Source organism: Podarcis erhardii (assembly GCF_964252035.2).
Source record: "Podarcis erhardii genome assembly, chromosome: 9".
Lineage (NCBI taxonomy): Eukaryota > Metazoa > Chordata > Lepidosauria > Squamata > Lacertidae > Podarcis > Podarcis erhardii.
Window position 1 is genome coordinate 5,780,306 of NC_138512.1, and position 27,019 is coordinate 5,807,324.

Consider the following 27,019-nt stretch of genomic DNA (forward strand, 5'->3'; position numbering starts at 1 on the left):
TCACATGAAACACTCTAGAGCTCAGCAGCAGAACAGGCGTATCTGCTGTGTGATAACAGCAATCATTTATATACCATTCAGGTTGTTTCTCATATGCGTTGTTGTTGTGTATGCATGAAACTTTACAATCTAAAAAATAGATACAAAGAGAACAACAGGGGAAGGGATATCAGGGTAAATGGGAAGAATATGCAATTACTTCAGCTGCACCTACTGAGGTTTAGTTACAGTAAGGTTAGGGTCTGAGGGTTGTTCCACAGGCTTCATGAAAAATGTGAGTTTTGAGGAGGGACTTGAGATAAAGAAAGAAGCTGGTCTCTGAAACTTTCTGCGAAGCAATTTCAGGCAGAAGGGGCAGCAATGGAGAAATCAGCTGTCGTTGCAGGAAGTAAGAAACCTTCTGATGGTTGGTGAAGGTGTTTAAAAAGTGAAAGACACAGGTTGGTGTGTGCTAGGATACAAGAGGAAGGAGATGGGGGCAGGTGAGAGACTGGGGGGGGGGGTTCTGGCTTGTGCAAGGCCTGGAATGGCTGGAAGCCAGTACAGTCGTAACTTGGGTTAAAGATGCTTCGGGTTAAATCTTTTCAGGTTGCGTCCCGTGGCAACCCAGAAGTACCAGAAAGGATTACTTCCAAGTTTCGTCGCATGCGCAGAGGCTCAAAATGACATCACACGCATGCGCAGAAGTGGCGAATCACAACGCGCAGACGCGGGTTGCGTTCTACTCAGGTTGCGAACGGGGCTCCGGAACGGATCCCGTTTGCAACCAGAGGTACCACTGTATAGGAATTAAAGGAGAAGTATGGGGGGGGGACGCAGGTGGCGCTGTGGGATAAACCACTGAGCCTAGGGCTTGCCGATCAGAAGGTTGGCGGTGAGCTCCCGTTGCTCGGTCCCTGCTCCTGACAACCTAGCAGTTCGAAAGCACATCAAAGTGCAAGTAGATAAATAGGTACCGCTCTGTCGGGAAGGTAAATGGTGTTTCTGTGCGCTGCTCTGGTTCGCCAGAAGCGGCTTAGTCATGCTGGCCACATGACCCGGAAGCTGTACGCCGGCTCCCTCAGCCAGTAAAGCGAGATGAGCACCACAACCCCAGAGTGGCCACGACTGGACCTAATGGTCAGGGGTCCCTTTACCTTTACCAATGTGCTTCCAGGCCATGTTTAAGTGTTTGTAGTATTAGGGCTTTACGCAAATCAGGACAAGATTACTTCAGAGAGTGCCTTATTGCTTGTATACCCAGTCAGTTGCTGCATTCTGCAGAAGTTTCTCCTTCAAGTACCATCCCCACACTAACTTGGGCAAGGCTTTTAGTGTGGCTGCCTCTGTTCCGTAGAACACCATTCTTGTTGAGGTCTTGCACAGGCACCCACTATTTTTACTTTCTAGAAACAACGGAAGACATTTTTATTTCTACAGGCTTCTCCAGCTTCATGAGAAGGTGCCTCTGCTGATTTTGTATTATTTTTAAACCTGTCTTGTACCATTTTTAAAACTATTTTAGCAGTTTTTATATGTTCATAAATTGCCTTGACTCTTGCCTTTTATATGTTCATAAATTGCCTTGACTCAAATGTCGAAAGCATAAATTAAGAAAATGCATACAAATAAAAAAGGTGAAAATGCTGTTTTTGGACATTCTAAGCTTGAGAGAACCATAAAGCATACAAGGGGAAATATCAGAGAAGCACTTGGAGATGCAAGACTGGTTCAGAAGTAGAACAGGATTTCATCATCAGAAGAAGAAGAGTTTGGATTTGATATCCTGCCTTTCACTCCCTTTAAGGAGTCTCAAAGCGGCTAACATTCTCCTTTCCCTTCCTCCCCCACAACAAACACTCTGTGAGGTGAGTGGGGCTGAGAGTCTTCAGAGAAGTGTGACTGGCCCAAGGTCACCCAGCAGCTGCATCTGGAGAAGCGGAGACGTGAACCCGGTTCCCCAGATTACGAGTCCATCGCTCTTAACCACTACACCACACTGGTTCTCATCAGCATATAAACTACTGTTTTATTTGTTGGTTTTATTTCTATCCTGTCCTTCCTCCCAAAGGAGCCCGGAGTAGCAATCAACAAAGTGGTAAAACAATACAGTAGAGGTAAAAACATGTCTAAAGAAAGTAGAAACAATGAAAAACATTTAAAACAGTAACCTGTCCTCAGAGATAATAATTCCAAGGTTGTCAGTATCTTTGGTAGTATTGAAAGCCATAGGATGTGAAGATGTTTTCCAGGGACACTATATATAGAGAGAATAGTCAAGGGCCAAGTAAAGTAGCCCAAGGAATGTGTTAACTTGAGAGTAACCTTCCAAGAAACACAAGTCAACAGATGTGTGTTTTTTACCTTTTGTACAGTACATTCCCCCCCCCACACGCTCATTGCAGCCAGCAAGTGGTTGTAGTTCAAGGGTCAAAGTTAAACAACGAGAAAAAGAGTTGACAAAGGAGATCTGGAAGAGGGAGGAGAGAGGGGTTTCAGAGCAAATAGATTCAATTATAGCATTGAAGAAGATGGCAAAATCTTAAGGAGGGGAGAGGCGAAGGAGCAGGCATTGGCCAGGTATCTTCAGGATGTCTTTAAAATTTATCCCCAATAAGAAGAGGTTTCTATCACTAAGAGTGCAACATAGTTTGAACATCATTTATTTTTCTTCTTGTCTATAATACTGATTTTTGGCTACAATTCCATATGCATTTATCTGGAAGTAAAGCTCTGCTGAACTCTTCGGGATTTGCTTCTAAGTTGACAGGTGTAGGATTGTACTGTTCATTAATCAAGGTAAAAGAGTAAAATGTGGTAGATTCATGAGACAAGAAAATAGGGTTGGTTTTTTGTCCAGTTGGATCTTAATTTGACACATGGTGTACTTCAGGGAAGGGATGTGGGTGGTGCTGTGGGTTAAACCACAGAGCCTAGAGCTTGCCGATCAGAAGGTTGGCGGTTCGAATCCCTGCGAGGGGATGAGCTCCCGTTGCTCGGTCCCTGCTCCTGCCAACCTAGCAGTTTGAAAGCACGTCAAAGTGCAAGTAGATAAATAGGTACCACTCCGGCAGGAAGGTAAACGGTGTTTCTGTGTGCTGCTCTGGTTTGCCAGAAGTGGCTTAATCATGCTGGCCACATGACCCGGAAGCTGTACGCCGGCTCCCTCGGCCAATAGAGCGAGATGAGCGCCACAACCCCAGAGTTGTCTGCGACTGGACCTAATGGTCAGGGGTCCCTTTACCTTTACCTTTATACTTCAGGGAAGGAAGTAGCTTTTGTAATTAATATGGTAGGTTACACTGTGCTAGATACACTAGAGGGCTCACTATTTGTTTATGAAATAGGAATTTGGAAACCATATCATTATGTTGTATACATGCTTCTAATTTTGGTAATAGCTATTTTCTCCATCAGCTTGTAATAAAAACTGATGACTCGTTGGGGAAACAGATTTAATACTTGGAAGTGGTTTAGTACAAGGCCCATTTCAATCTGGCTTCAAGCCTGGGTTAACTCATTTGGTCACCCAGATCAAGAGGCACAGGCGATCTGGACCCTATTAATTCTCCCCAGTCTCTCAGCAGCTTTTAATACCATCAGCCATGTTATCTTCCTTGGTTAAGATCTGAGGGTACATTGTTACAGGGGGGGGGGGACTTCACTTCAACCCCATGGCATTTGTGTGGTGGGATCTGCAGGGCTCCATCCTGTCCTCCCTGCTTTGTAACATCTATATGGAGGTGTTGGGTGTGGTCATTAGGGTTTGGGGGCACAGTGTCATGAGTATGCTGTTGACACCCAGCTCTGTGTCTTCCATCTGGATCAGGTGATTCTATGCAGGTTAAATATTAAATATTGGTTCCCCACCAACACACACTTTTCTGCAAAGTTGACTGACAAAGCAATGGCTTGTCATGTTGCTGCACAGACCTATGCAAAGCAGGCCCCAAGTTTAGAATTAAATTTTGCTAGATATAATGATACTAGGAATATTGTCACCTAAACAAGTTTCTTCTGCTTAATAAAGAAATGGCTGTAATATTTGGACAGTAATACTGAATCAGTTCCTATCATTGAAATAATTTGCGAGGCCCCTAAGGCATTTCTGAGGGGTACCCTTTTAAATTGCTTATCAGCAAAAAAAGAGACAATAGAAAAGAGAATATCTTTTAGGGAATAATCTTATGATACATCTTAAGGAGGCAAATAGATCTATACAATTTTGTATATTAAGGGTCATTTCCCGGCTTGGGAATCATGATCAAAATTGCTTCCCTTCAGTAGTCTGGGATTGGAGTATCAAAGTGGCAGGTGGATTGTGTCCACTTTAGATATCAATTCTAAATATCCTAATCTTTTTCTAACCTGTTTTATAAATGTTTCATATGCAGTCAAATGCCAGATTTGTGAATGGAAGCAACTATGACTGTGATCCTTAAGCAGGTAGATACTTAACACACATAAATAATCTGTGATTGTGTGAAATAGGGATCTTGTTTAGGGTTGAAACACTCAACTGTTGCAAATGATTTATTTGATTACATTCCTGTAAATAGGCAAATACTGAGAATAAGAGGTAGGAAAGACTTAAGTAGCTGTCACACATCTCCCTAGATTATTTTTTAAAAAATTGTTATTGTGCCAGTCAATATTCCTGTGGAGTTACTGGAACTGAGAAAGTGTGTTGAAAAGATTAATAAATTGGCAGGGATGGGGGAAGATCTAGGCTATCATAATGTTTTGCATTTTTTTAAAAAAAAGGTTTATTGTCTTAACTAACAGTTCATTACTTGGCCCTAAACTGTGGCAGTTGCTGGTTGGTTTACAGTTCAACCATCTGCATGCTGGAAGCAACGAGAACAGGGTGTGACAGGCATTTGTCTACAGTCAGTCTTTAGAAATAAAAAGCCTACACGAAGAAATGGGTAAAAAAAGAACCATAGTCAGTTTATTTACATATTTCATTTCCCACAGATACATATCCCATAGACGATCCAATAGTCATAGAATCGTAGAATTGTAGAGTTGGAAGAGACCCCAAGGATCATGTAGTCCACCCCCTGAAGTTCAGGAATCTCAGCTACAGCATCCATGGCAGATGGCCATGCAACCATTCACAAAAGTTTAGTACTTTAAAAACCATGATTGTTGGCATCCATCTGTCTCGAAAGGCAATGGAGTGCGCTTCTGGAGGTGAAGTCAAACTGAAAAGCATAAAGTTTACCAATAGGTCAATTAATGATAGCCCAAAGTAATTCCAAAGCTGATGATGTTAGTACCTAGCTGCCCCCACCCCCCCAAAAAAAACCTAGACTGAAAAAGTGAAAATCCCTTTATTAAGCCAATTGTGTTAAGTTGGGGGGAAAACCAATGAGGAACTTACTACCAAAAAAATTTAAAATCCTTCATCACTTCAATCTTTTATAACGGAAAATCTAATTTCAGTTTTATGCTAAATATTCCAGTCTGCAGTTCTGATAGTTTTCCACATGGTGCAGCTTGTGCATAGGACGAAAGGTTGTTTTTAATTGCTTTTAATGTAAATCTCTTTGGATCACTCTGTGAGTAAAGTGGAAGTTTTATTCCATCTAATAGTGAACTTGGAAGCAAAACAAGGACATCCAGAAACTAATGTAGTGATTGCTACATTTCTCAAGGGACTCACTTGATACACAGAATTATATAGGTTTGTAAATTTTAAAAAGAAAGTTGCTTAAAAAACACACATTAATTTATTTATTTTTAAAAAATAGCTCTGTAAGTTTCCAGGATCTATGGAATGTTGATGTCATACATATAGGAAAAACCTGGACTAAACTCTATGTCAGGAGAGAGCACTCCTGCTTCACATTCTCTGCCAAATAAAAAGAATGGCTTGCAGTGCTACCTTTATCTAGGGCGGGGAGAGGCTCACAGCAGCACTAAAATCTGAAATTGTTCACTCCCCCTTTGTAAGTCACTTCCACCAAAGGAGGGGGGAAAGGTCCAAAGAAGGGGTAGCTGAACCCCAGTTTGGGGAGCTGGTCTGCCCTTATCCCTTCACAATATGTGTAGGTTTGGAATTCTTTTACAGACGTGCCAGCTTAAACTATTTGGAGTTTTGTTTCCTCATATGCATTTTGGTAATAGAAAGAGGGGAAGAATGGTTGGATAATTTTGTTAAGCTCCCTGCCTCAAGGCTTTGGGATGACAGAAGCTGTAAGTCTGATAAATAATAAATTCTGCTGGGAGGCAACATTTTCCACTGAGTTACAGAACAAAGGTATTTTAAGAAGCTGTGAATAGGCTTGGAAAACAAGATGGTTGTATTTTGAATCATGGTATGAAAAAAAAAAATACCAGTGATTAATTGTGTTAGACTCCTGATGCTGGTTATTTATTTGGCAAAATAAATAAATAAAAATATTCAGTGCAATCCACACAGAAGCCAGAAAGAAACAAATTTATATTTTGAGCCTAAATTGTATATGGACAAAATCTCTTTGGTTTCTAAACATTTTGGACCTTGTAAGATTTTATAAACCCTGTGTTCCACATGGAGCGTAGGAGAAGCGCAAAGAAAACTGTCTTAAGATGTTAAATTCATAAACTCTTCAGTTTGAGCAGGGCCTGAATGTCTGCATTAAAACCAAAACAGGAACAAAAGAAACCTTTGGGTTATCTTAACTGTGCATTATAGAGAAATCAAAGACTACTGGTCACCCTTGGGAATAGATTCAAACCCTTACAATACAAATAATGTTACTAATCCACAACCCAAAGTTGATCTTATTCCCTTTATAGCCAGCGGGAACATGTTTGTTGACATTGGTGGGGAGAATGAAATTGCCCTGAAGGGGCTGCAATGGATGGCTCAAAATTATCAGTGAATTTGGAACAAAAATCTGGTTCATATATTTTTGATAACTGAACAATGTTCATTATCTATAGCAGTTTATGTGTAACTGATGTTTCTCCCTCTCTCTTTGCAGTGTGCAGCTGTGTCTGATGGAGGTAAGCATTAATATGTGAAAATATTTGATGTTTCTTAATTTGGCACTGTGGCATTGGATGATAATTATAGCAACCTTATTTTATAAAATTTGTATACTGCTTGATTGTAAAACAGGAGTCAGCAAACTTTGTCAGCAGGGGGCCGGTCCACTGTCCCTCAGACCTTGTGGGTGGCCAGTCTATATTTTGAAAATAAAAATAAAAATGAACAAATTCCTATGCCCCACAAATAACCCAGAGATGCATTTTAAATAAAAGGACACATTCTACTCATGTAAAAGCACGCTGATTCCCGGACCATCCGCGGACCAGATTAAGAAGGCAATTGGGCCAGATCTGTCCCTTGGGCCTTAGGTTGACTACCCATGTTGTAAAACAACAACAAAAAAAACAACCTTCAAACCGGCTAACAAAAAGATAAAGGAATAAAATCAACATAATGGCTAGTCATATTTGTTTGGAAAACAAACCTAATATTAATGTCTCAGTGGAGTTTATTGAGTATAATGCTGATCTCTGTTTGTTGTGGTTCACTAAGAATGTCTACATCCTCTAGCCAGGCCCAGGTTTGCCAGCTCCCTTCAGGAGGGTGTGATCCTGGAAAATCTAGTTGTACAATGGGCCAGTCTCCTATCAAGGCATCTGTTCTTCCTGATTACTCATCCAGATGCTGCCCTGTCTTCTTGTTAATCATACCTAAAATGCCCAAATAGGATTTGTGTTAAAGTCACTATCAGTGCTGGGAGACTGACAGAGTAGTGCTCCTCCTGTATTATTACTGCTGCTAATACTGCTGCTAATTTATAAAGCACCATAAAGTTAATAAACAATACAGTCCCTGTACACATAGCCAGACTATCTAACCGACTCAGTGCAAAAGGAAAAGAGAGCATGAAGAGAGAGACAGGTATACTCAAGTTGCAAAATTTGTACATGCTGAAGCCTGTGAGGTGTACTCCACCTTCCTTGGTATGCCTTTAGTGATCGTGAAGCTTGTTTACAATTTTATCAATATCTAAGTATAGAAGAGCTGTTTCATTGGCCTTTCTTAATGTTTTACCTTCATAGCTCGTAGATAGGAAATACGCTAGAGATCCTTTTAGAGATAGATGTTGGCAATGATCACTCGCGTCTTCTTTTTCTGTAGTTACTATCGGGAGTCCTCTCATGCAGCTCTTTCCAGGCCGGTTTTCAGAGGCCCTGCTGAGTGTTTTTCTGGGAGAGACTTTTATCTGTATCACTGAGAAGGGGGCAAAAATTGTTGTTGCTCTTTCAAACCTGTTCTGGTTGCCATTTAATCTTAGTTCACCACTCTATGTAACTGGTTTTACTGAGGATGTGATTTTGTATTTTGGGTTACAGTGGTGCCTCGCAAGACGAAATTAATCCGTTCCGCGAGTCTCTTTGTCTTGCGAAGCGCGGCTTAGCGGCTATTAGCGGCTTAGCGGCTTAGCAGCTATTAACGGCTTAGCGGCTATTAGCGGCTTTAAGAAAAAGGAAACAAACTCGCAAGAACTCGCAAGACCAAGCCCATAGGGAAATTCGTCTTGCGAAGCACCTCAAAAAACGGAAAACTCTTTTGTCTAGCGAGTTTTTCATCTTGCGAGGCATTCGTCTTGCGGGGCACGACTGTATTAGATAAAGACATCCTGCTAGCAGAACCATGGCTAAACTTAGAAAAGGGAAGGGGGAGAAAGGGCATGGGCAGAGAAGGAAAGGAGTGTTCAATGTTACCTGTCCCAGTAGAGTGAAAGGGGCCATGTCCATGCCACTAGACCGGGGGTAGCGCATCCTGTTTCACTGCCTGAGGCAAAACGGAAACGTGCTGCTGAGTCCCCACCCTGCCATGGGAAGTCAAAGAGGCAGTGTCCCTGCACCAGGATCCCTGACTGAACTGAGTTTAAAAGAACAAAAGGGCAAGGAATAGCAGGGAGACCAGGTTGGAGCAGCCTGAGAGTCCTGTGATGTAATCTTCCTCCTGGAAACCATGAAATGGACCTTTAAGAATGAGTAGGACAGGGGTTGAAGTGCAGGCGACAGAACACCCAGAACAAACCCAACCATTTCTCTCCCTTCTCCCCTTGTAATGGCTAGCAGGGAAAGTCTTTTGAGGAGCATGGAGGTATACGGTGTGTTTCATTTCTTTGCCGTCCAAATCAGCTGCCGTTACTTGCAGTGCCAGTACAATGTGAATAATTCATGTTCCTTCAGCGACAGCAGTTGAAGGCCCTTTCTTTAAATTATTTATCCAGCTTTTTATAATGCTTTGTGCCAAGTATATTGAGGATATCTCTTGTGGCTATAAGGGGAAATAGACGTTCAAGTAAAAAATGGGTAATTTGTTGAAGAGTTGTTTGAAGAAGATGTTGTAATCTAGTGGGAGGTGTTGCAGAAGAACAATGTTCCACACTGTTCAGAGAGCGTCTATCAAGCGTGCTCCAGGGGAATGGATCTGTGTTAGGAATGGATACAGAAGGATGGTTTTCAGTGAATGGTTTCAAGGATTTGGTTAAATGGCACTACAGTGGCTCTTACCAGCTCTATCCAGGTAATACCGTCAGTGATGCTGATGATCATTTAGAGATATAGGCATTCTGAATAGGATTGTGCTGTTTCATTGTAAAAATGATTGCACGGGAAATATTTGTTTTGAAAGGGTAGTTCTTTGCTTAAATATTTTTGGATTATTAAACTAAAACTTTTTTTAAAAAAAACCCTCTTACAATCAGTAATATTGTTAGCTTTTTATTTTGAAAGGTTCCATTTTTGGTAGTATTTTTATGAAAGCAAGAAATTGGTAAATAGGAAAATTATTTGAATTTGCCTTTCCATTCAGTTACAATTTCCCCACTTTGCATTTTTATTTGTAACAGTTGTGGAGATGTTATAACAAGGAGGGCAACAAGAAAGAGAGGGTTTGTTTATCAGTGTGCATAAAATTGCTAATTGTTAATTTCATCTGCTGGAGTGGGAATGCAAAGTAAAACTGTACGACTCCAACTGTTAAAGTCATTAATAGAGACCCTATATTAATGCCTTTTGCTTGTCTAGAGGATGTAGAGGTAGAGCTGTGGGTGTGGAAAGTAGACTACTGCATAAAAATACACCCACTGCTCCACCCACTTTTGCATCTGGGCTCACCCACGGCTGGCATGTTGCTCTTGGAAGGCTGCCCCAAGCAGAACGCAGGCCTTGAGCTGAGAAGGGTTCCTCTCCCCAGTAGAGCAAGTCCCCCTCTGAGCACAAGTATGGCTTAGTCCACATGATGTGACAGGTGGGTGGTTGACTTTTGTGTGTCTTCCATAACTTCATCCAGCCCTCCTTCTCTGTGTTTTGCAAGTTGTGTATATTGCCCTTCACCAGTAGGCCACAGTAAAATATAAAACAATACAATAAAACAATTCTATAACTTTGACACACACAGAAACAAAAGAAAAATGCAATAATGAATTATCCATCAGTCCAGCAGTGGATGTAGCTGCTGCACTAGCCCAAGCCAGGCATAGGTTTTCCTAGCCAGCAAGACCCCTTGGACCTCCAGACGCTGGTTCAGCACTTTCATTGCTTCTCCTGGTAGCAGTAGAAAGGTGAGATAGGGCTGGGTTTCATCAGCTTAGTGATACACAAAGATGTGCTTGAACCTATGATGATCATATGCATCCTGGGCTCTAATCAAATTGGAGAAAGTCTGCATTCCTTCACTGGAGGGGAGGGATAGTCTGTTTTGTACAGGTTACAAGTGAGAGAGGAGCTTGTGAGGTCCAAGTTCTGATTCTGCAAGATTCTGCTCTCCAGCTCAACAGTGATATCAGAACAATAGTTTAATACAGAAATTGTAGCTGAAATTTATTTTCTGAAAAGTTTGCATTTTTGTAATTTGTTGATAAATTAATTGGTTATTTCTTCCCACAACAGAGCTAAATAACACAGATTTGAAAGATTGTGTCAGTGATAATAGCCTCAGCAGCAATGCCAGCCTCCCAAGCGTCCAGAGCTGCCGGCGACATCGGGAAAGAAGAGTGGCAAGTTGGGCGGTTTCATTTGAACGGCTTCTGCAGGACCCAGTTGGTGTAAGATATTTCTCTGTAAGTAAGGGACAAAATGCTAACTTTTTTGGTATTTATATTAATGGAAACAAAAAGTATCCAACACAATTTGTACATAAAATTTAGCTTATTTCAAAAAGAGAATTAACTCCAATGTAAAATCTCCTGCATTAAATATGCTCATTTTTGTTGTATTGGGCCCGTTTTATGTTTCCAAAAGTCTAAACGAAGCCTGTCAAAAATTATTTCTACCAGGATAAAAATAGTGATGTGCAAATACCAGTTAAATTATATTTGTACTAGAAATTTCAAGCTTCCTCCATGAACATTAAAAAGATTGCTTTTTCTAAAGACTTGCATATTGGCTTGTACTGTCACTTACATGCGGCCATGTGGGGGTGTCATTTATTTTTATTTTTTTAATCCTCAGGAAAAGTGATTATTGCTTGAAAAGGGGTGCAGCATTCTTTAAAATGAGTATTGTGAGCAGTTTCTTGTAATCAACAGGGCTAATTAAAGAGATTGCTGGGCAAATCTTAGATTGAATCCTAATTCCAGCAATGTGAAGTCTACAGAACCCATGTGTGTATCACATGAAGGGGCTCCATGAATAGAACTTGAGTCAGGCTACACTCCTGGCCATGCCCTCAACTTCACACAGCCGGACTCTCCCCACCTGCCAACTTCCATGCATTGATCACAAGCCTCCTGAAGAGGAACACCTATGCATAAGCAGCTATGCTCAATGCACACAAGTTGTAGGCAGGGCAAGCTTAGCTGCTCAATGTTGGAGGCAGAGTCAACAGGTCAGCCCCACACTTTGTTCAGTGAGTGAAGTGGGCTATCAGTTAATGGAAGTGTGAAGCCATTTAAGTACAGGAAATTATTGTTTCATTGAAAAGCTATCATTGGACCATGTCTGGAACCCTCTTATCTCCCAGACTCTCCTCTATGGAAAAGTTACTTAAAGGTAAAGAAATTGAGACCTAACAGTCTCTGGAATATTGTAATACTTTTGAATCAGGCCGTCTTTGAGTGACAGCTATTCACTTTTCTTTTTCTAGGAATTTTTACGGAAGGAATTTAGTGAAGAAAATATTTTATTCTGGCAGGCCTGTGAATATTTTAACCACATATCCGCTCATGACAAAAAAGAGGTAGGACCATGTGGCCATGTGAGGCTTATGTTATATATGAACTACTAGTAACTTAGTGCTGTATAATTTTTTGGAGAAGGTCTTCATGGTTTTAGCTTGGTTGGGGTAAGCCCTAAGGATTCTCAGTTCAGGGGTCCATTTCCTGAACCGAGATGAATGGCATATCAGGAGAATACAACTGTAAATGTTTGAGATTCCATGCAACAATTCCCCCCTCCTTCGGGTGAGATCCATCCACTCTGCAATGTGGGCACTACCCTACCCTTCTCTCATGCTTGTGCCAGCATACACTAGGCATATTTGGGAGCTGGGAAATGCCTGGCCCAGTGGCCACAGAAGTACCACTGGCACTGGCTTTGCAATAGAAGAGTGAAAAAAGGCGGGACAAGTTTTAAGCAAAAGGATGTGCCATTTAGTATTGCCACAGTGCCCCTCTTTCAGAACAAACTGACCAAGCAGATAGTTACTTTCCCTGGAGGTTACTTTTATGCAGGTGTTACTTCCCTTGGGGATTGCACGACCCCCAGAACTGTGCCCGCCACCTGAGATGTTGTGAGATATCGGACAGCCCCACAAAATCATGCAGGAGCTTCCCAGAGCCTGGAAGGCAACGTGGAATAATAATAATAATAATAATAATAATAATAATAATAATAATAAATAATTTTATTTATATCCTGCCCTCCCCAGCCGAAGCTGGGCTCAGGGCGGCTAACAACAATCAAAATAATCCAACGATTCTAAAAATTCATTATAAAAATTAATTAAAATCAAATTGATGGCAACCAATAAGCAAAATTCTGTGCAGATTGCCAGAGGAGGGGGGTCAGGCTGTGCCCTGACCAAAGGCCTGGTGGAATAGCTCTGTCTTGCAGGCCCTGCGGAAAGATGTCAAGTCCCGCAGGGCCCTAGTCTCTTGTGACAGAGCGTTCCACCAGATTGGAGCCGCGGTCGAAAAGGCCCTGGCTCTAGTTGAGGCCAGCCTAACCTCTCTGTGGCCTGGGATCTTCAAGATGTTTTTATTTGCAGACCGTAAGTTCCTCTGTGGGACATACCAGGAGAGGCGGTCCCGTAGGTACGTAGGAAAGAGCTCTGTGAGGGTTGTGCAAGGACTCTGGAGGCTCTCTCTGAAGATATCACAAGGGCCTCCTAGACCCTGGTGAGCTAGGCTGTCCTGCCCCCTCATTCATTCATTCACTATTTTTCAGAACAGCACATTAAGCTGTAATCAAATATGTGAAATATGCATATTGCAGTCCAATTGAAGTCGAAATATGGAGCGGGCAGCAGAAGTCTGCCTGCCAACCCCATTGCTGACACTTAGACACTGAGTGGGGCTTACTTGCAAACATTATGTGCAATGCTGAGATGTCAGGGAGGGGTGGGGAGGTGCACAGGTGTTGGGACTGGGGGTAGGGCCAGCAGGTGCAGTTCTACTGCCCCCTCAACACCTTGGCTGTAAGCATGGAGGGGGCTGTTGTGAAGAGGGGCACAACAAATGCTGCAAAGAGTAGCCTTCCCTTCTGACACGGACCTGATACACAACACACACACACAGGTCCCTCTGCTGGAAAGCTAGTTATCCAAAATTTCAGTTACTCAAACACAAGGAATTAATGCCCCAACCTCTTGACACCAACAGCTGATTCAGAGATCCGAAAAGCTGGAGTTGGCCAACCTGTTTACTTGTTTGTGGCTTGGTGGTCAGCAGGAGTCATTTTGGGCAGAAACCAGGGAAGGGATGGAGGGAAGAAGGAGCGGAAATTGAACAAACCAGTTTTTCCTTCATTTGGCTTTTGCTGATTGGCTGAAGCAGCTTTGGGCAGAAAGCACGGGGATAGAAAGCATGGATTAGAAATGTTTCCATAGAAAATAATGAAAATCATTGACATGCTATGTGAATTCTTGCCTAACGAACAATTTTATGGGAACGAACGATTTCCTGGGAACATACCATGTTGAGAAAGTGGGGCCTATGTGTGTACCTAAAAAGCCTATTTTCTTGGTCACTTTGTTTTGGAAAACAGGCCTCATGACAAATCTGTAGCGCATAACCTTTTTTCAACCAGAACTAATTCCTTCAGATGAAAGAGAGTTTTTTATTATATGTATATTTAATATTTTATTATATGTTTATTTAATATTTTATTGATTTGTTTAAAGAAAAGTGCAGACATAACAAAAAGTTGGAAAAGAAAGAATAATAAAAAATGTAAACCATATAGCGTCACAGCCTGGAAGGACGAAAGTACAAAGATCTATTTGATAACTAAACAAACTATTGCTCCATCTTTCCACCTGGCACTTTTGAAACTGTATATGGAAACAGAATGGGTTTTGAAAAGCAAAGAGCTTATCTTTCATCAACAGCAGCCCAGGGCTCTGTTGCCAGAACCTAGAAGACCTTCAGTCTCAAGAATTGGGATTGCCCCCTTGAAATGATATCTCATAAACTAGAAGTATCTAAAGGGCAGAGCTTGAATGACCTTTCCTTTGGGGGGGGGGCTATATGGCATGATTTTATTTCTTAAATAAATATTGAGGCACACGGTCACTCAATGTCACCAGTATATGCAAATGTTTGGTTGATCTAAAACATTATATACCCTTTATTCTCAATAACCATGGAACTCACAGGTGGAGAACACTTTTATTCTTACATATCTTTATTATTTGTAAAGGGAATCAATGTATGAGTTAATACTTTATTATCTCTTTGGAGCTGTGTTGTATCTTTGAGAGGGTTCTGTTCTCTGAGAGCTTAGCTGCTCTTCGTCTGGAGAGTCTCTTAGGCTCTGGTTCTAAGGTCTTAACCATTTGGATGTGAGGTCTATCAGCCTTGGTCTGAGGGAAAAATGGGACTCTCTGTTTTAAACTTTCTCTGGACAGGTAAATTATTTTCAGTTGGTGAAAGATCTGGGGAAAGGTGAGGCAAGAAACTCACTTTATACATTTAATTCAATAATTCCAAGTTGATATTTTTCTGATATTTGGTAACTGTAATAATAGACATTAGCATATTAAAGGTAAAGGGTAAAGGGACCCCTGACCATTAGGGCCAGTTGTGGACGACTCTGGGGTTGCGGCGCTCATCTCGCTTTATTGGCCAAGCTTCCGGGTCATGTGGCCAGCATGACTAAGCCGCTTCTGGCAAACCAGAGCAGCACAAGGAAATGCCGTTTACCTTCCTGCCAGAGCGGTACCTATTTATCTACTTGCACTTTGATGTGCTTTCGAACTGCTAGGTTGGCAGGAGCAGGGACCGAGCAACGGGAGCTCACCCCGTCGCGGAGATTCGAACCGCTGACCTCCTCATCGGCAAGTCCTAGGCTCTGTGGTTTAACCCACAGCGCAACCCGCATCCCTAGAAGAAAATTAATAGATAATTTACTTTTTAAGATTTTGGGGGAGATCTAAGGGAAGTAAAAAGCACAAAACAGATGTTGTACTTTTTTAGCTGTATTTTTATAGTGGCTTTTAATTTGTTTTGTTTGTAGAATTTGTTTTGCAAGTCACCTTGAATTATGCATTTAATAAGTAATAGTAGCAAATGCAAGGTAACTGCTGCAGACCAGACCACCACCTGTGCCACGGTTTCTCATTGCCACTCTGCAGTCACACAAGGCAGCCCTAACACCCAGGGGGAGAGCCCTGGCAGGGTATTCTGGGAGCTCTGTTGGATTGTTAAAAATGTCTGATGAGGGCCAGACTCAATGTGATACTAAATTTGTGAATTCTTGGAAGTGTCTAGTCTTTATTTTAAATATGAGGTACTGGGCAATGGGGTGGTGCTGTGGGTTAAACCACAGAGCCTAGGGCTTGCCGATCAGGTCGGCAGTTCAAATCCCTGCGATGGGGTGAGCTCCCGTTGCTCGGTCCCTGCTCCTGCCAACCTAGCAGTTCGAAAGCACGTCAAGTGCAAGTAGATAAATAGGTACCGCTCTGGCGGGAAGGTAAACGGCGTTTCTGTGCACTGCTCTGGTTCACCAGAAGCAGCTTAGTCATGCTGGCCACATGACCCGGAAGCTGTCTGCAGACAAACGCCGGCTCCCTCAGCCTATAGAGCGAGATGAGCGCGCAACTCCAGAGTCGTCCGCAACTGAACCTAACGGTCAGGGGTACCTTTACCTTTACCTTTTTACTGGGCATTGAGGGCTGGGGCTGGGGCCTGCATGTAGGGATTTTAATCTTTCCCCCACATCATAGTTATCAATGAAAATCCCCCTACCCAGGGAGAAATTGCTGTTTCAGGTGGGTGCTAGTGGGGAGGGATTAAGTATTTTCTCCCTTGTGTGGACGCGGGTGGCGCTGTGGGTAAAACCTCAGTGCCTAGGGCTTGCCGATCACATGGTCGGCAGTTCGAATCCCCGCGGCGGGGTGAGCTCCCATCTTTCGGTCCCAGCTCCTGCCCACCTAGCAGTTCGAAAGCACCCCTAAGTGCAAGTAGATAAATAGGTACAGTGGTGCCTCGCAAGATGAAATTAATCCGTTCCGTGAGGCTCTTAGTATAGTGGTTTTTTGTCTTGCGAAGCAAGCCCATTGACAGCTTAGCGGATTAGCGCTATTAGCGGTTTAGCGGCTTTTAGCGGATCAGCTGATAAGCGGCTTAGCGGCTTAGGAAAACTGGGGGAAAGGGGGAAAAACCCGCAGGAACTCGCAAGACATTTCGTCTTGCGAAGCAAGCCCATAGGGAAATTCGTTTTGCGAAGCGCCTCCAAAATGGAAAACCCTTTCGTCTAGCGGGTTTTCCGTCTTGCGAGGCGTTCGTCTTGCGGGGCACCACTGTACCGCTTTATAGCGGGAAGGTAAACGGCGTTTCCGTGTGCTGCGCTGGTGCCGGCTCGCCAGAGCAGCTTCGTCACGTTGGCCACGTGACCCGGAAGTGTCTCCAGACAACGCTGGCCCCCGGCCTCTTAAGTGAGATGGGCGCACAACCCTAGAGTTGGACACGACTGGCCCGTATGGGCAGGGGTACCTTTACCTTTACCTTTACCTTTACCAAAACAAAACAAATTCCTTCCAGTAGCACCTTAAAGACCAACTAAGTCAGTTCTTGGTATGAGCTTTCGTGTGCATGCACACTTCTATCTGTAACTTTACCTTTACCTTTACCTTTACCTTTACCTTTACCTTTACCTTTACCTTTACCTTTACCTTTACCTTTACCTTTACCTTTACCTTTACCTTTACCTTGTGTGCTGCAGTCCTGATCCTGATGCCCCCAAGCTGCTCTTATTTAAAACAAAAAATGTTAGGCATGTTAAATGCATTCACACATTTAACACCACATCTAGTTTGACCCTGATTCCTTAATTACTTTGCAAGTTGTTTTGCTTCCAGGTGAATAACAGGACTTGTGCTTTGTAGCTTTCTTTCAGAGCTCGGGAGATCTTTAATAAGTTTTTATGTAGCAAAGCTACAACCCCGGTTAATATTGATAGCCAAGCACAGTTGGCAGATGATGTTCTCAATGCACCGCATCCAGATATGTTCAAGGATCAACAGCTTCAGGTGATTTTTGAAATGTTAGAAAGTACATTTTGGAGAGCTTATAAGAGAGACTTTGCTCGTGATGTGATGTGACACGGAAAATGTTGGGCATAGCTGTGGGTGGGTGAAAATGTGCTTTCCACCCCCTGCTACTGGGTAAAGATCGCTTCCCACAGCTTGCATGCCTCAGATTATGCACATGCTTGTCTTCCTAGCCTGCTTTCGTCTTTATCCCTCTTCACTGCTCTGCACCCCAATAGCTTTGCAAGTTACCTTAAATAAAACCAGATTTTATTTAACTTAAAAAACTGTTCTGAAAGGGGAGGGTGTTTGTGATTGGTTGACTTTTGTGATAGCCAGCAACACTGTTGTGAAATGGATGAGTGGCTTTCACTCCCAATCTCAGCGATTAAGAGAAGGCTGTGCATCTGACCAAAACGGAGGGAATGCAGAACCAGAGCAGACTCACTGCACATGCATTTAGATGTACACGGTATGGGTTTTTTCTCCAGTTCTAGGCTCGATGCTTCTCTTCCACTCACACTCAATCCCATTCATAATTTCACAGAATCATAGAACAGTAGAGTTGGAAGGGACTCCAGGGGTCATCTAGTCCAACCCCCTGCAATGCAGGAATCTCAGCTAAAGCACACATGACAGATGGCCATCCAGCCTCTGCTTAAAAACCTCCAAGGGAAAAGAATACACCAGAGGTGCAATATCACAAAGCAGAAATGAGCAAAATATCCAGAGAGAAGTGAATTAATCAAATTATTTTCACAACATTTTTGAGATACTCTTCATTATATTAGATTTAATGTAATGTCATGTACAGCATTAAACATAAATTGGTAAAGACTTTCAAGTCTTTAGTTTTTCAGTTGCCCAGAATAAGAAATCCCAGTTGTTCTGCAGCGTCTCCAAGCAGCATTTCCCCAAGAGATACAGATATAGATACAGATATAAAGGTTGTTTTTTTAATGCAGGGAAGGTAACAGAATCTGCTCATAGGCACCAAGGATATGAACTTCAGTTTTCCTGGTGCCATGGATCAGATTCAGCCAAAATGAAGCACTTTTTAAAATCAAGCACTTTTAAGTAGTAAGCACAATCACTCTTATTGAAAACACTGGAGTGTAAAAGTCGTTTACATGGTAACATTTATGACAAGTCTTTTATTTGCAGTTGTGCAGGAACTTATTTTATTTACAACAGTTCACGGAAATTAGATGTAGCTTCCATTTTCTTCTTAAACTGCAAGCACTCTTAGGACAAATTACTATCATTATGTTTAGCATTTTTTAAAAAATGATGCTTGCAAAAGCTTTATTCAGTGTTGTTGTTTTTGAGATGTTGATGTGTTTGCTTCTCAGATTTTCAACTTGATGAAGTTTGACAGTTATACACGTTTTCTGAAATCTCCGCTTTACCAAGACTGTATTTTGGCAGAAGTAGAAGGTCGCCCTGTTCCTGATCCACAGTACGCTCCCAGCAGCCCTACTTCTAAACACAGCTTTGGCTCTGAGAGATCAACACCAAAAAAGGTTTCTGTCTCTTACATGACCAATCATTTACAATCAAGCGTTTTTTGTTTGTTGATTTTCTGGATGTATAGGAAAATATAACCACTTTTGCTTATAGTGCCCTATGTTGCCATGAGGGTCTGGGTCAGATGTAATGGATGTGCTAAAGTGAGCCTCAAGCTTTTATTTTGCCACCTTCCTTCTATTTTTTCTAGCACCATAGCAAAAGATCAGAAGCATTCTGTTCCACATTTAGATGAGTTGCAGTTCCACATGATATCTGTATTGGTGCAAGAATTTACAGAATTTACAGATTTGGGGTAACAGAGTTTGGGGTGCAAGGGCACCCATAACTGCTAGAGTTTGTGAATGTTAGAAAATAATAAAGGGGTAGGATTTAGCTGATTTTTGGAGTATTGAAGGGAAGAAGTTAGGTCAGTGGGAAAATTACAGGCTAAGTTCCCTTTCCAGGCCAGGGTCTCACCTGGGATAGAAGCCATTAAGCATAGCAAAATGTGTTGATGGCCCACCAAAGGGAAATCCTTGTGCCTGTGCTAATGGAGGTTACTACAGGAAAACTGTCACCTTTTAAAACTAGGCTTGGAATAGCAGGAAGAATGGGGATGAGCAGACAGAAGAGGAGGAGTTGCTGGGAAGGAGTTTTTTGGGAAGGAGAAGCAGGAAGTGGAGAGTGCTCTCTTGTCACATGCAAAGGGATAGAAGAGAGAGCCCAAGGCTTCTTGGGGCAGTCACTTGTATGAAAGGTTAGTTGTGAATTGGGCTATAATTATTAGCTATATCGGAAAGTATAAGTGCTGCTCTGATTAAATTAGCACAACATTTCCAGCTGTTTTTCTTTTTTAAAAAACTATATTATGATAGTTAAGTGGAAAATCCAAGTCTGGGCGATCTTTAAATGAAGAATCAGGAGAGGAAGACCTTGAAAGGAAAAAAAAAGGAACATTTTTTTCGTGGTCTAGAAGCAAGAGTTTGGGGAGATCTCAGAAGAAAAAGGAGAATGGTGATTATCCCAAAGGTAAGTTTTATTATTAAAATAATGATATTTTAAATGATATTACCATTATGATTACTAACGGTATTATTCGTCTGAAGTCTGAACATCTCTACAACATAAGTCACAGCCATATTTGAAACTTCTTGTTCAGAGTTCCATACTTTTGATGGTCACAGCAGCTTAATTTGCAAACATAGAATTATAGACAATGTTTATAATCTCAAGCATTATAAACATTGACTGCAATGGACATAGCATTATTTTTTTTCATCTTAAAGCATGATTAGGAAGCTGTTTCAATACATTCTACACATGACATATACTCAGCATTTTATTTGAAAATTCTGCTCTGGTGATTGAAAGTTGTCTAATAAGATTGTTACCATATGTTTAAATTAATTGCATTATCTGTGATTTTAAGATTGCTGTACAGATTCCTCTCATGCCAATGGATTATCCTACAGACATGAATCTCAAGACTCATTGTCATCATCTGCAAGTCTTGAAATGGTAAGGCTTGCATGTTAGGACCATAAATATGTCAGGGAGAGCATGGGGGTAAAAACCTGAATAACTGTACTCCCTAAGTTAAAACAACCGGAGATGAGTCAGAAAAATACTGCTTGGTAGGCAAAAGTCCAGCTGCTTGACAGAAAATAGGATGTGGTGTTTCATTATGCAAAAATAATGTGCAAATGTTAAAGGAGAGAACAAGTTTTACATTTTAAATAGTTTAGATAATCAAAATGCAGCTACATTCAATAATTTGTTACTGTAATTGAAAATGTGTGTGTGTTTATGTATAAAATGAAAGGTGAAAGATTTTTTTTTTAAAAGACAGGAAATCACACTGAACACAGGGGCCAAAGTTAAACATTTTGAAGGCCCTTTGATATCCACGGCATATGCTTAACTCAGTTCAATGGAACTTACTGCTTATCTTTGAAATGCTCATTTGCATTGCTTTAAAAACATTATCAAGTAGGAACATAAAGGTCTTTCACATTCCCTGTTGCTTTAACTGGAGATGCCATGGATTGAACCCAGAATCTACTACATGCAAAGCTGGCGATCTATCACTAAACTATGTATTTTATCTGAAGGAAGTATGCTCTAGTGATAATTATATTGCATACTGTAGTAATTTGCATTTATAAGACATTTTTTCTAGCCTAGCACCCTAAACATTTGTGTTTTGTAATAATATTTTGCATTTCATGTGCTCTTTGATGCTCAGGTTGTTTGATATTGAATATATAGTTGGCTGACTAACAATTTTAACATTTTTATACACATTATTATATGCATTACTGCACATATGTTTTCCTAAAATATTAATCATAGAAACATAGAATAGAATTGTAGAGTTGGAAGGGACTTCAAGGGTCATCTAGTCCAGTGTTTCCCAACCTTGGGCCTCCAGCTGTTTTTGGACTACAACTCCCATCATCCCTAGCTAGCAAGACCAGTGGTCAGGGATGATGGGAATTGTAGTTCAAAAACAGCTGGAGGCCCAAGGTTGGGAAACACTGATTTCTAGTCCAACTCTCTACAATTCAGGAATCCCAATTAAGCATCCCTGACAGATGGCCATCCAACCTCTGCTTAAAAGCCTCCAAGGAAGGAGAGTCTACAATCTCCCAAGGGAGTCCATTCCACTGTCGAACAGTTCTTGCTGTCAGAAAGTTCTTCCTGATGTTTAGTCAGAGTCTCCTTTCTTGTAACTTGAAGCCATTGGTTCAAGTCTTACCCTCCAGAGCAGGAGAAAACAAGCTTGTTCTCTCTTGCTTGTAACAGGCTTTGAGATACTTGAAGATGGCTACCATATCTCCTCTCAGTCTTCTCTTTCCCAGGCTAAACATACCCATCTTCTTCAACCGTTCTTCATAAGGCTTGGTTTCCAGACCCTTGGTCAACTTGGTTGCCCACTTCTGCACGTATTCCAGCTTGTCAGCATCCTTTTTAGATCCTTCTTAAGAGCACATAAACATGCAACAATACTATACATGCAAAAATACTTATAGATAAAATGTGTTGCAGATATACTGTATTTTTCGCTCTATAAGACGCACCAGACCAAAAGACGCACCTAGTTTTTGGAGGAGGAGAACAAGAAAAAAATATTCTGAATCTCAGAAGCCAAAACAACAAGAGGGATCGCTGCGCAGCGAAAGCAGCGATCCCTCTTGCTGTTCTGGCTTTTGGAATAGCTGCGCAGCCTGCACTCACTCCATAAGACACACACACATTTCCCCTTACTTTTTAGGAGGGAAAAAGTGAGTCTTATAGAGCAAAAAATACGGTAGTTCACCATAAGGCTTGACTCTTTCATCCCTGCTAGCCCTCATTAACAAGGAGAGAGTATGTAGTGTATAGAATGGCAGCTTCTTATAAGAGAATAACAATATTTAATTCTGCTTGCACAATAATTTAACAAAGGAAAGTTAAACATCAAGTATTTTTCTTTACAGTATTCTTTTCTTTATTTTTCATACGGTGGTATTTGGCTTGTAATGCTGTTTTCCAAGTAGCCTTTCTTCTCTGCTTGTTATTTTCATTTCATGTTGAATATTAACCTGTGGTCTTGTCTCTTGAAAGTTTGACTCCTATAGGGCATCTGCAACTGAGAAAGAGAAGACTTCTAAATGCTGCCATATAAACCTTCCAGATGGCTCATCATATACAATGGCTGTTAAAGCTGGATTCTCAATCAAAGAGATGTTATCTGGATTCTGTGAGAAACAAGGCATTAACATAGCTGCAGTAGATCTGTTTCTAATTGGTGGAGACAAGGTACTTAATTTGGTATTCTAAGCATTGCCTGCATGTTCACAGTCTAGCAGACATTTTGTTTTAGTTAACAGGATTTGTATACCACTTAGTTATCAAAACCTACAAGTTGTTTACATAACATATGAAACATACTCTAAAAGTACTGATAAAGTCAGATGTTAAAAACAAGTTCACAAAAGAAAAAAATAAAATATAAATAAATTCAACAGGTTTTAAACTATACATAATAAAATACATGTCAGAAAATGTTTGAGTAGGATTGCTTAAACAAAAGTTTTAGCTGACAGTAAAAACAATACCATGAAGGACAGGGGATACCAGAGTGGTGCTGACACACCGAAGGATCAGTTTCTTGCATGTGAAGAACAAACATTATGTGGCACTTCTAAAAGTGCCAATATCACAGATCAACATGGTTGAATGTGCTTATATGGGGAGATGAGAGAAAAGGAAAAGGGAATAGGGAGGGTAGAGGAAATCAAGCATTGGAGCAACTGATTCTTCATTGGCCAATAGAAGAATCCAGGTTCCTGGGAGGCAGGGTGTGTAGTCTCCCAGTAGACCTTGGTCTCATACCTCCCATCAGCTCTGCAGTCACAGGGCGGAGTCACAGGTGGAGTAGTTATGAATTTCCAAAATCCTTTGTCACTTTCTTTATCTGCATTTATTTCTGATATTGCATGACATTATAATAATAATGTTATGTACATTAACACAAAATGAGAACATAATTTTAAAATATGTTGCATACATACATACACACATTCTGTTCTTGTACAATATTTCCCATAATGAGTGGGAGCGGGAGGCAGAGGCAGTTTCTGCACTCGGTTCATTCGCTGTTAGAAAGGTGTGAGTTTGCAATCCTCTTCCTCAGCTATTCCCAACAAAGCAGGTAGGCATGAGGAATCACCTTGAAATATGTACATATATATGTATTCCACAAAATCTCAGAAAAGTCCTAAGTAGTAGTTTGCACTGTACTGAAAGTAAGGCTGTTTCCTGTTTTTGATAGATTAATCCCCCCCCCCCTAAATACCATTTCTATTACCATGTTCTTCTGTTCCTTCTATGGTTGTAGCCACTTGTATTGCATCAGGACAGCAGCATTCTGGATTCTCGAGCTCTTCGTTTAGAAAAGAGAACTTTATTTCGGTAAGGAAAAAACCTCCTTCTCCTGCGGCTTTTAAAGTTGATAGCACATTGTGTGCCATTTCTCTGCCTGAGGCAAAACAGGAGCATGAGATCTCGTGAGATACCACTGAAATCTCACAAGATCTTGTGTGCTCTGTGAGATCTCACAAGATTTTGGTGAGAGATCTCACTGGAAACTGGCGCCACTGCCAGCACTGCTTCTGCACCAGCGGCAGGGCAGGCAAGGCAGCAGAGTTCATTTGGTTTTCAGCTTCTTCGACAGAAGCTACTCTGGATGTTGTACCAGAACAGCACCTTTGGGGCAATTACTGCAGAGACAATAATTGCAGTCTTTCTCAAGAACGCAAAGGGTGCAGTAGATCTGTAAAACTGATGTGATCTGTAAAAGTGAAGCTACACTGAACAAAATACATTGTTCACAGCTTCTCATGTATTCAGATACCCTAACATGATTGCAGACTTCTTATATGTTCTGAATGGCTTTTAATAGCAAAGACTTACTGAATGTTTTCATATATTTTAGGTTGGATCTCATTCCTATCAATAGATCTGTTGGCTTAAAAGCTAAACCTACCAAACCAGTAACAGAAGTCCTTCGACCAGTGGTTGCAAAATATGGTTTAAATCTTAATAATCTTGTGGCAAGGCTAGTAAGTAATTTATTAGAATATGTTTAAAATCTTTGTTTTGCTTATCTGCAGAAGAATATACAGGTTTTTTAAATAGCATATTTGTAATACCTTTATATAGGAAGCACCATATATTGAAGTACAAATAATACAGTCAACGTATTTCATTCCGGGGTTTTTTTAGAAAAACAAAACACCTATGTGTCTGTTACTTTGATTCCACTTAATATACAAGATTTTTAAGCTTATTTGGGACACCATTATCCTTTACTTCTGAACTCTCTTTTTCTGTTACTGATATATGTTTGAAGACTCTAGATGCATGTGTGCATTTACTTTTGCGGTTATCAAATCCAAAAGAATAGGAAGTACAGTGGTACCTCGGGTTACATACGCTTCAGGTTACAGCCTCCACTAACCCAGAAATAGTGCTTCAGGTTAAGAACTTTGCTTCAGGATGAGAACAGAAATCATGCTCTGGTGGCTCGGCAGCAGCAGGAGGCCCCATTAGCTAAAGTGGTGCTTCAGGTTAAGAACGGAGCTCCCGAACGAATTAAGTACTTAACCCGAGGTACCACTGTAAAGGTAGATAGCAATAATATGTGTGTTAACACTATACATTTGTCAAATGCTTATTCATGTGAGACACCCTATTAAATACCTCTTCTCTTGAAACAAGAATAGCTTTGTTTTAGGATATGATCTCTTATCTTCAGATCTGTCTGAGTCCAAAAAAGGTAGGACAATGGTCTTCACAGCCCAGTAAACCTGGGCTGATTAGGAATGTATTGCCATGAAACATACTCTGTTGGAAAAATTAAAGATTTATAGGGCAGCTAATCTAACTGCACTTCCGGCAGCATGGTTCAAACCTAAGAGGACATACAAATCTCTAATATATTTAAAAAAGAATCAGGTTCAAAGGGAAGCATGGCAATGCTTAATAGAAGCCTCCTTGAGGAGAGATTCAGCCACCTTTTGGAGAGTAGTTGCAAAAGAATGGTAAAGCACTCCATCTGAAGTGGAATATGCTATCCGACTGGGGTCTGGGAAACAAATTTCCATTCTCTATATCCAAGCAACCAACCAACCATCACAAGCAGTGCTAGCCCAGAATGACCCTCAGTTACTATAGAGCAGGGGTGCCCAAACTTTTTTCAAAGAGGGCCAGATTTGATGAAGTGAACGTGCGTGAGGGCCGACCAGAGTTGCTGAGCTATTTTTAGGATTTTACCCCAGGACATATACTGCCAATGGGGGGGGGGGCTGGATTAAATCGGCTGGCAGGCCAGGTTAGACCCCCGAAACAGACTTTGGACATGCCTGCTATAGAGGAAGTGTGTCAGTTTACTGTAAATCTCAAACAAGGCACAGTCCCAGGGGTAGCTAATATTCCTTCTGAGCTATTTAAAGCCAGTGTTGAATAGTGGGCCCAACTGCTAGTCACTTTGTTTACCAGCATCGATCAGTCAGCAATTATTCCTGACAATTGGAGATTAGCAATTATCATACCACAATATAAGAAAGGGAATAGATCTGAACCATCTAATTATAGACCGATTAGTCTTTAAAGTATAATTAGTAAACTAAACTAGACACTGCCCACCTCTGTAATAAACAAGTGGATTGGATGAATCAGGAAAACATTCTAGCAGAAGCACAAGTAGGATTTGGGGTGGGGCTGTCAACCATAGATCAAGGACTTGTGCTCCAACATGATAACAGAATAAATGATGCTAGGAAGGAGCTGCAGTCCAAGAAAGGAAAAGAACACCTAGCTAGTTTAAATGAATTCACATCTCCAGGGCCTGATGAGCTGCACCCAAAGGTACAAAAAGAACATACGGGTGTGATCTCTGAGCCTCTGTCTATCATCTTTGAGAATTCTTGGTCCCTGCAGACTGGAGGAGGGCAATTCAGAAAGGGAGGAAAAGACGACCCTGGTAACTTCTGACTGGTCAGCTTGACATTGATACCAGAAAAGGTCCTAGAACTGATAATTAAACGGTTGGTCAGTGAGCACGTAGAAAAGGATACTGTGATTAGTAAGACTCAGCACGGGTTTCCCAAAAACAAGTCATGCCAGATGAGTCTCCAGTGACACAGCTGGATCTTGAAGCACCCCAGGCTGCGAACCTGATCTTACCAAGCAGCTTCACCTCTTCACCAAGCAGAACCTTGGTATAACTTGATATAACTTGGTATAACTTACAAATCAGCTTATTAATAATTTCAG

General features: G+C 41.3%; 1 protein-coding gene across 4 annotated transcripts in view; it reads left to right on the plus strand.

The window, feature by feature from the left end:
- Positions 1-27,019, plus strand: part of RGS12 (regulator of G protein signaling 12) — an 81,006-nt gene that overhangs the window by 28,358 nt on the left and 25,629 nt on the right. For all 4 annotated transcript variants that reach the window (XM_081876200.1, XM_081876199.1, XM_081876198.1 and 1 more), the window contains 10 exons: positions 6,954-6,975; positions 10,891-11,060; positions 12,086-12,178; positions 17,546-17,689; positions 19,042-19,212; positions 20,074-20,227; positions 20,628-20,716; positions 22,805-22,999; positions 24,081-24,154; positions 24,678-24,804. In XM_081876200.1, the coding sequence (XP_081732326.1) occupies positions 6,954-6,975; positions 10,891-11,060; positions 12,086-12,178; positions 17,546-17,689; positions 19,042-19,212; positions 20,074-20,227; positions 20,628-20,716; positions 22,805-22,999; positions 24,081-24,154; positions 24,678-24,804 (1,239 nt within the window). The remainder of the gene's footprint in view (positions 1-6,953; positions 6,976-10,890; positions 11,061-12,085; positions 12,179-17,545; positions 17,690-19,041; positions 19,213-20,073; positions 20,228-20,627; positions 20,717-22,804; positions 23,000-24,080; positions 24,155-24,677; positions 24,805-27,019) is intronic.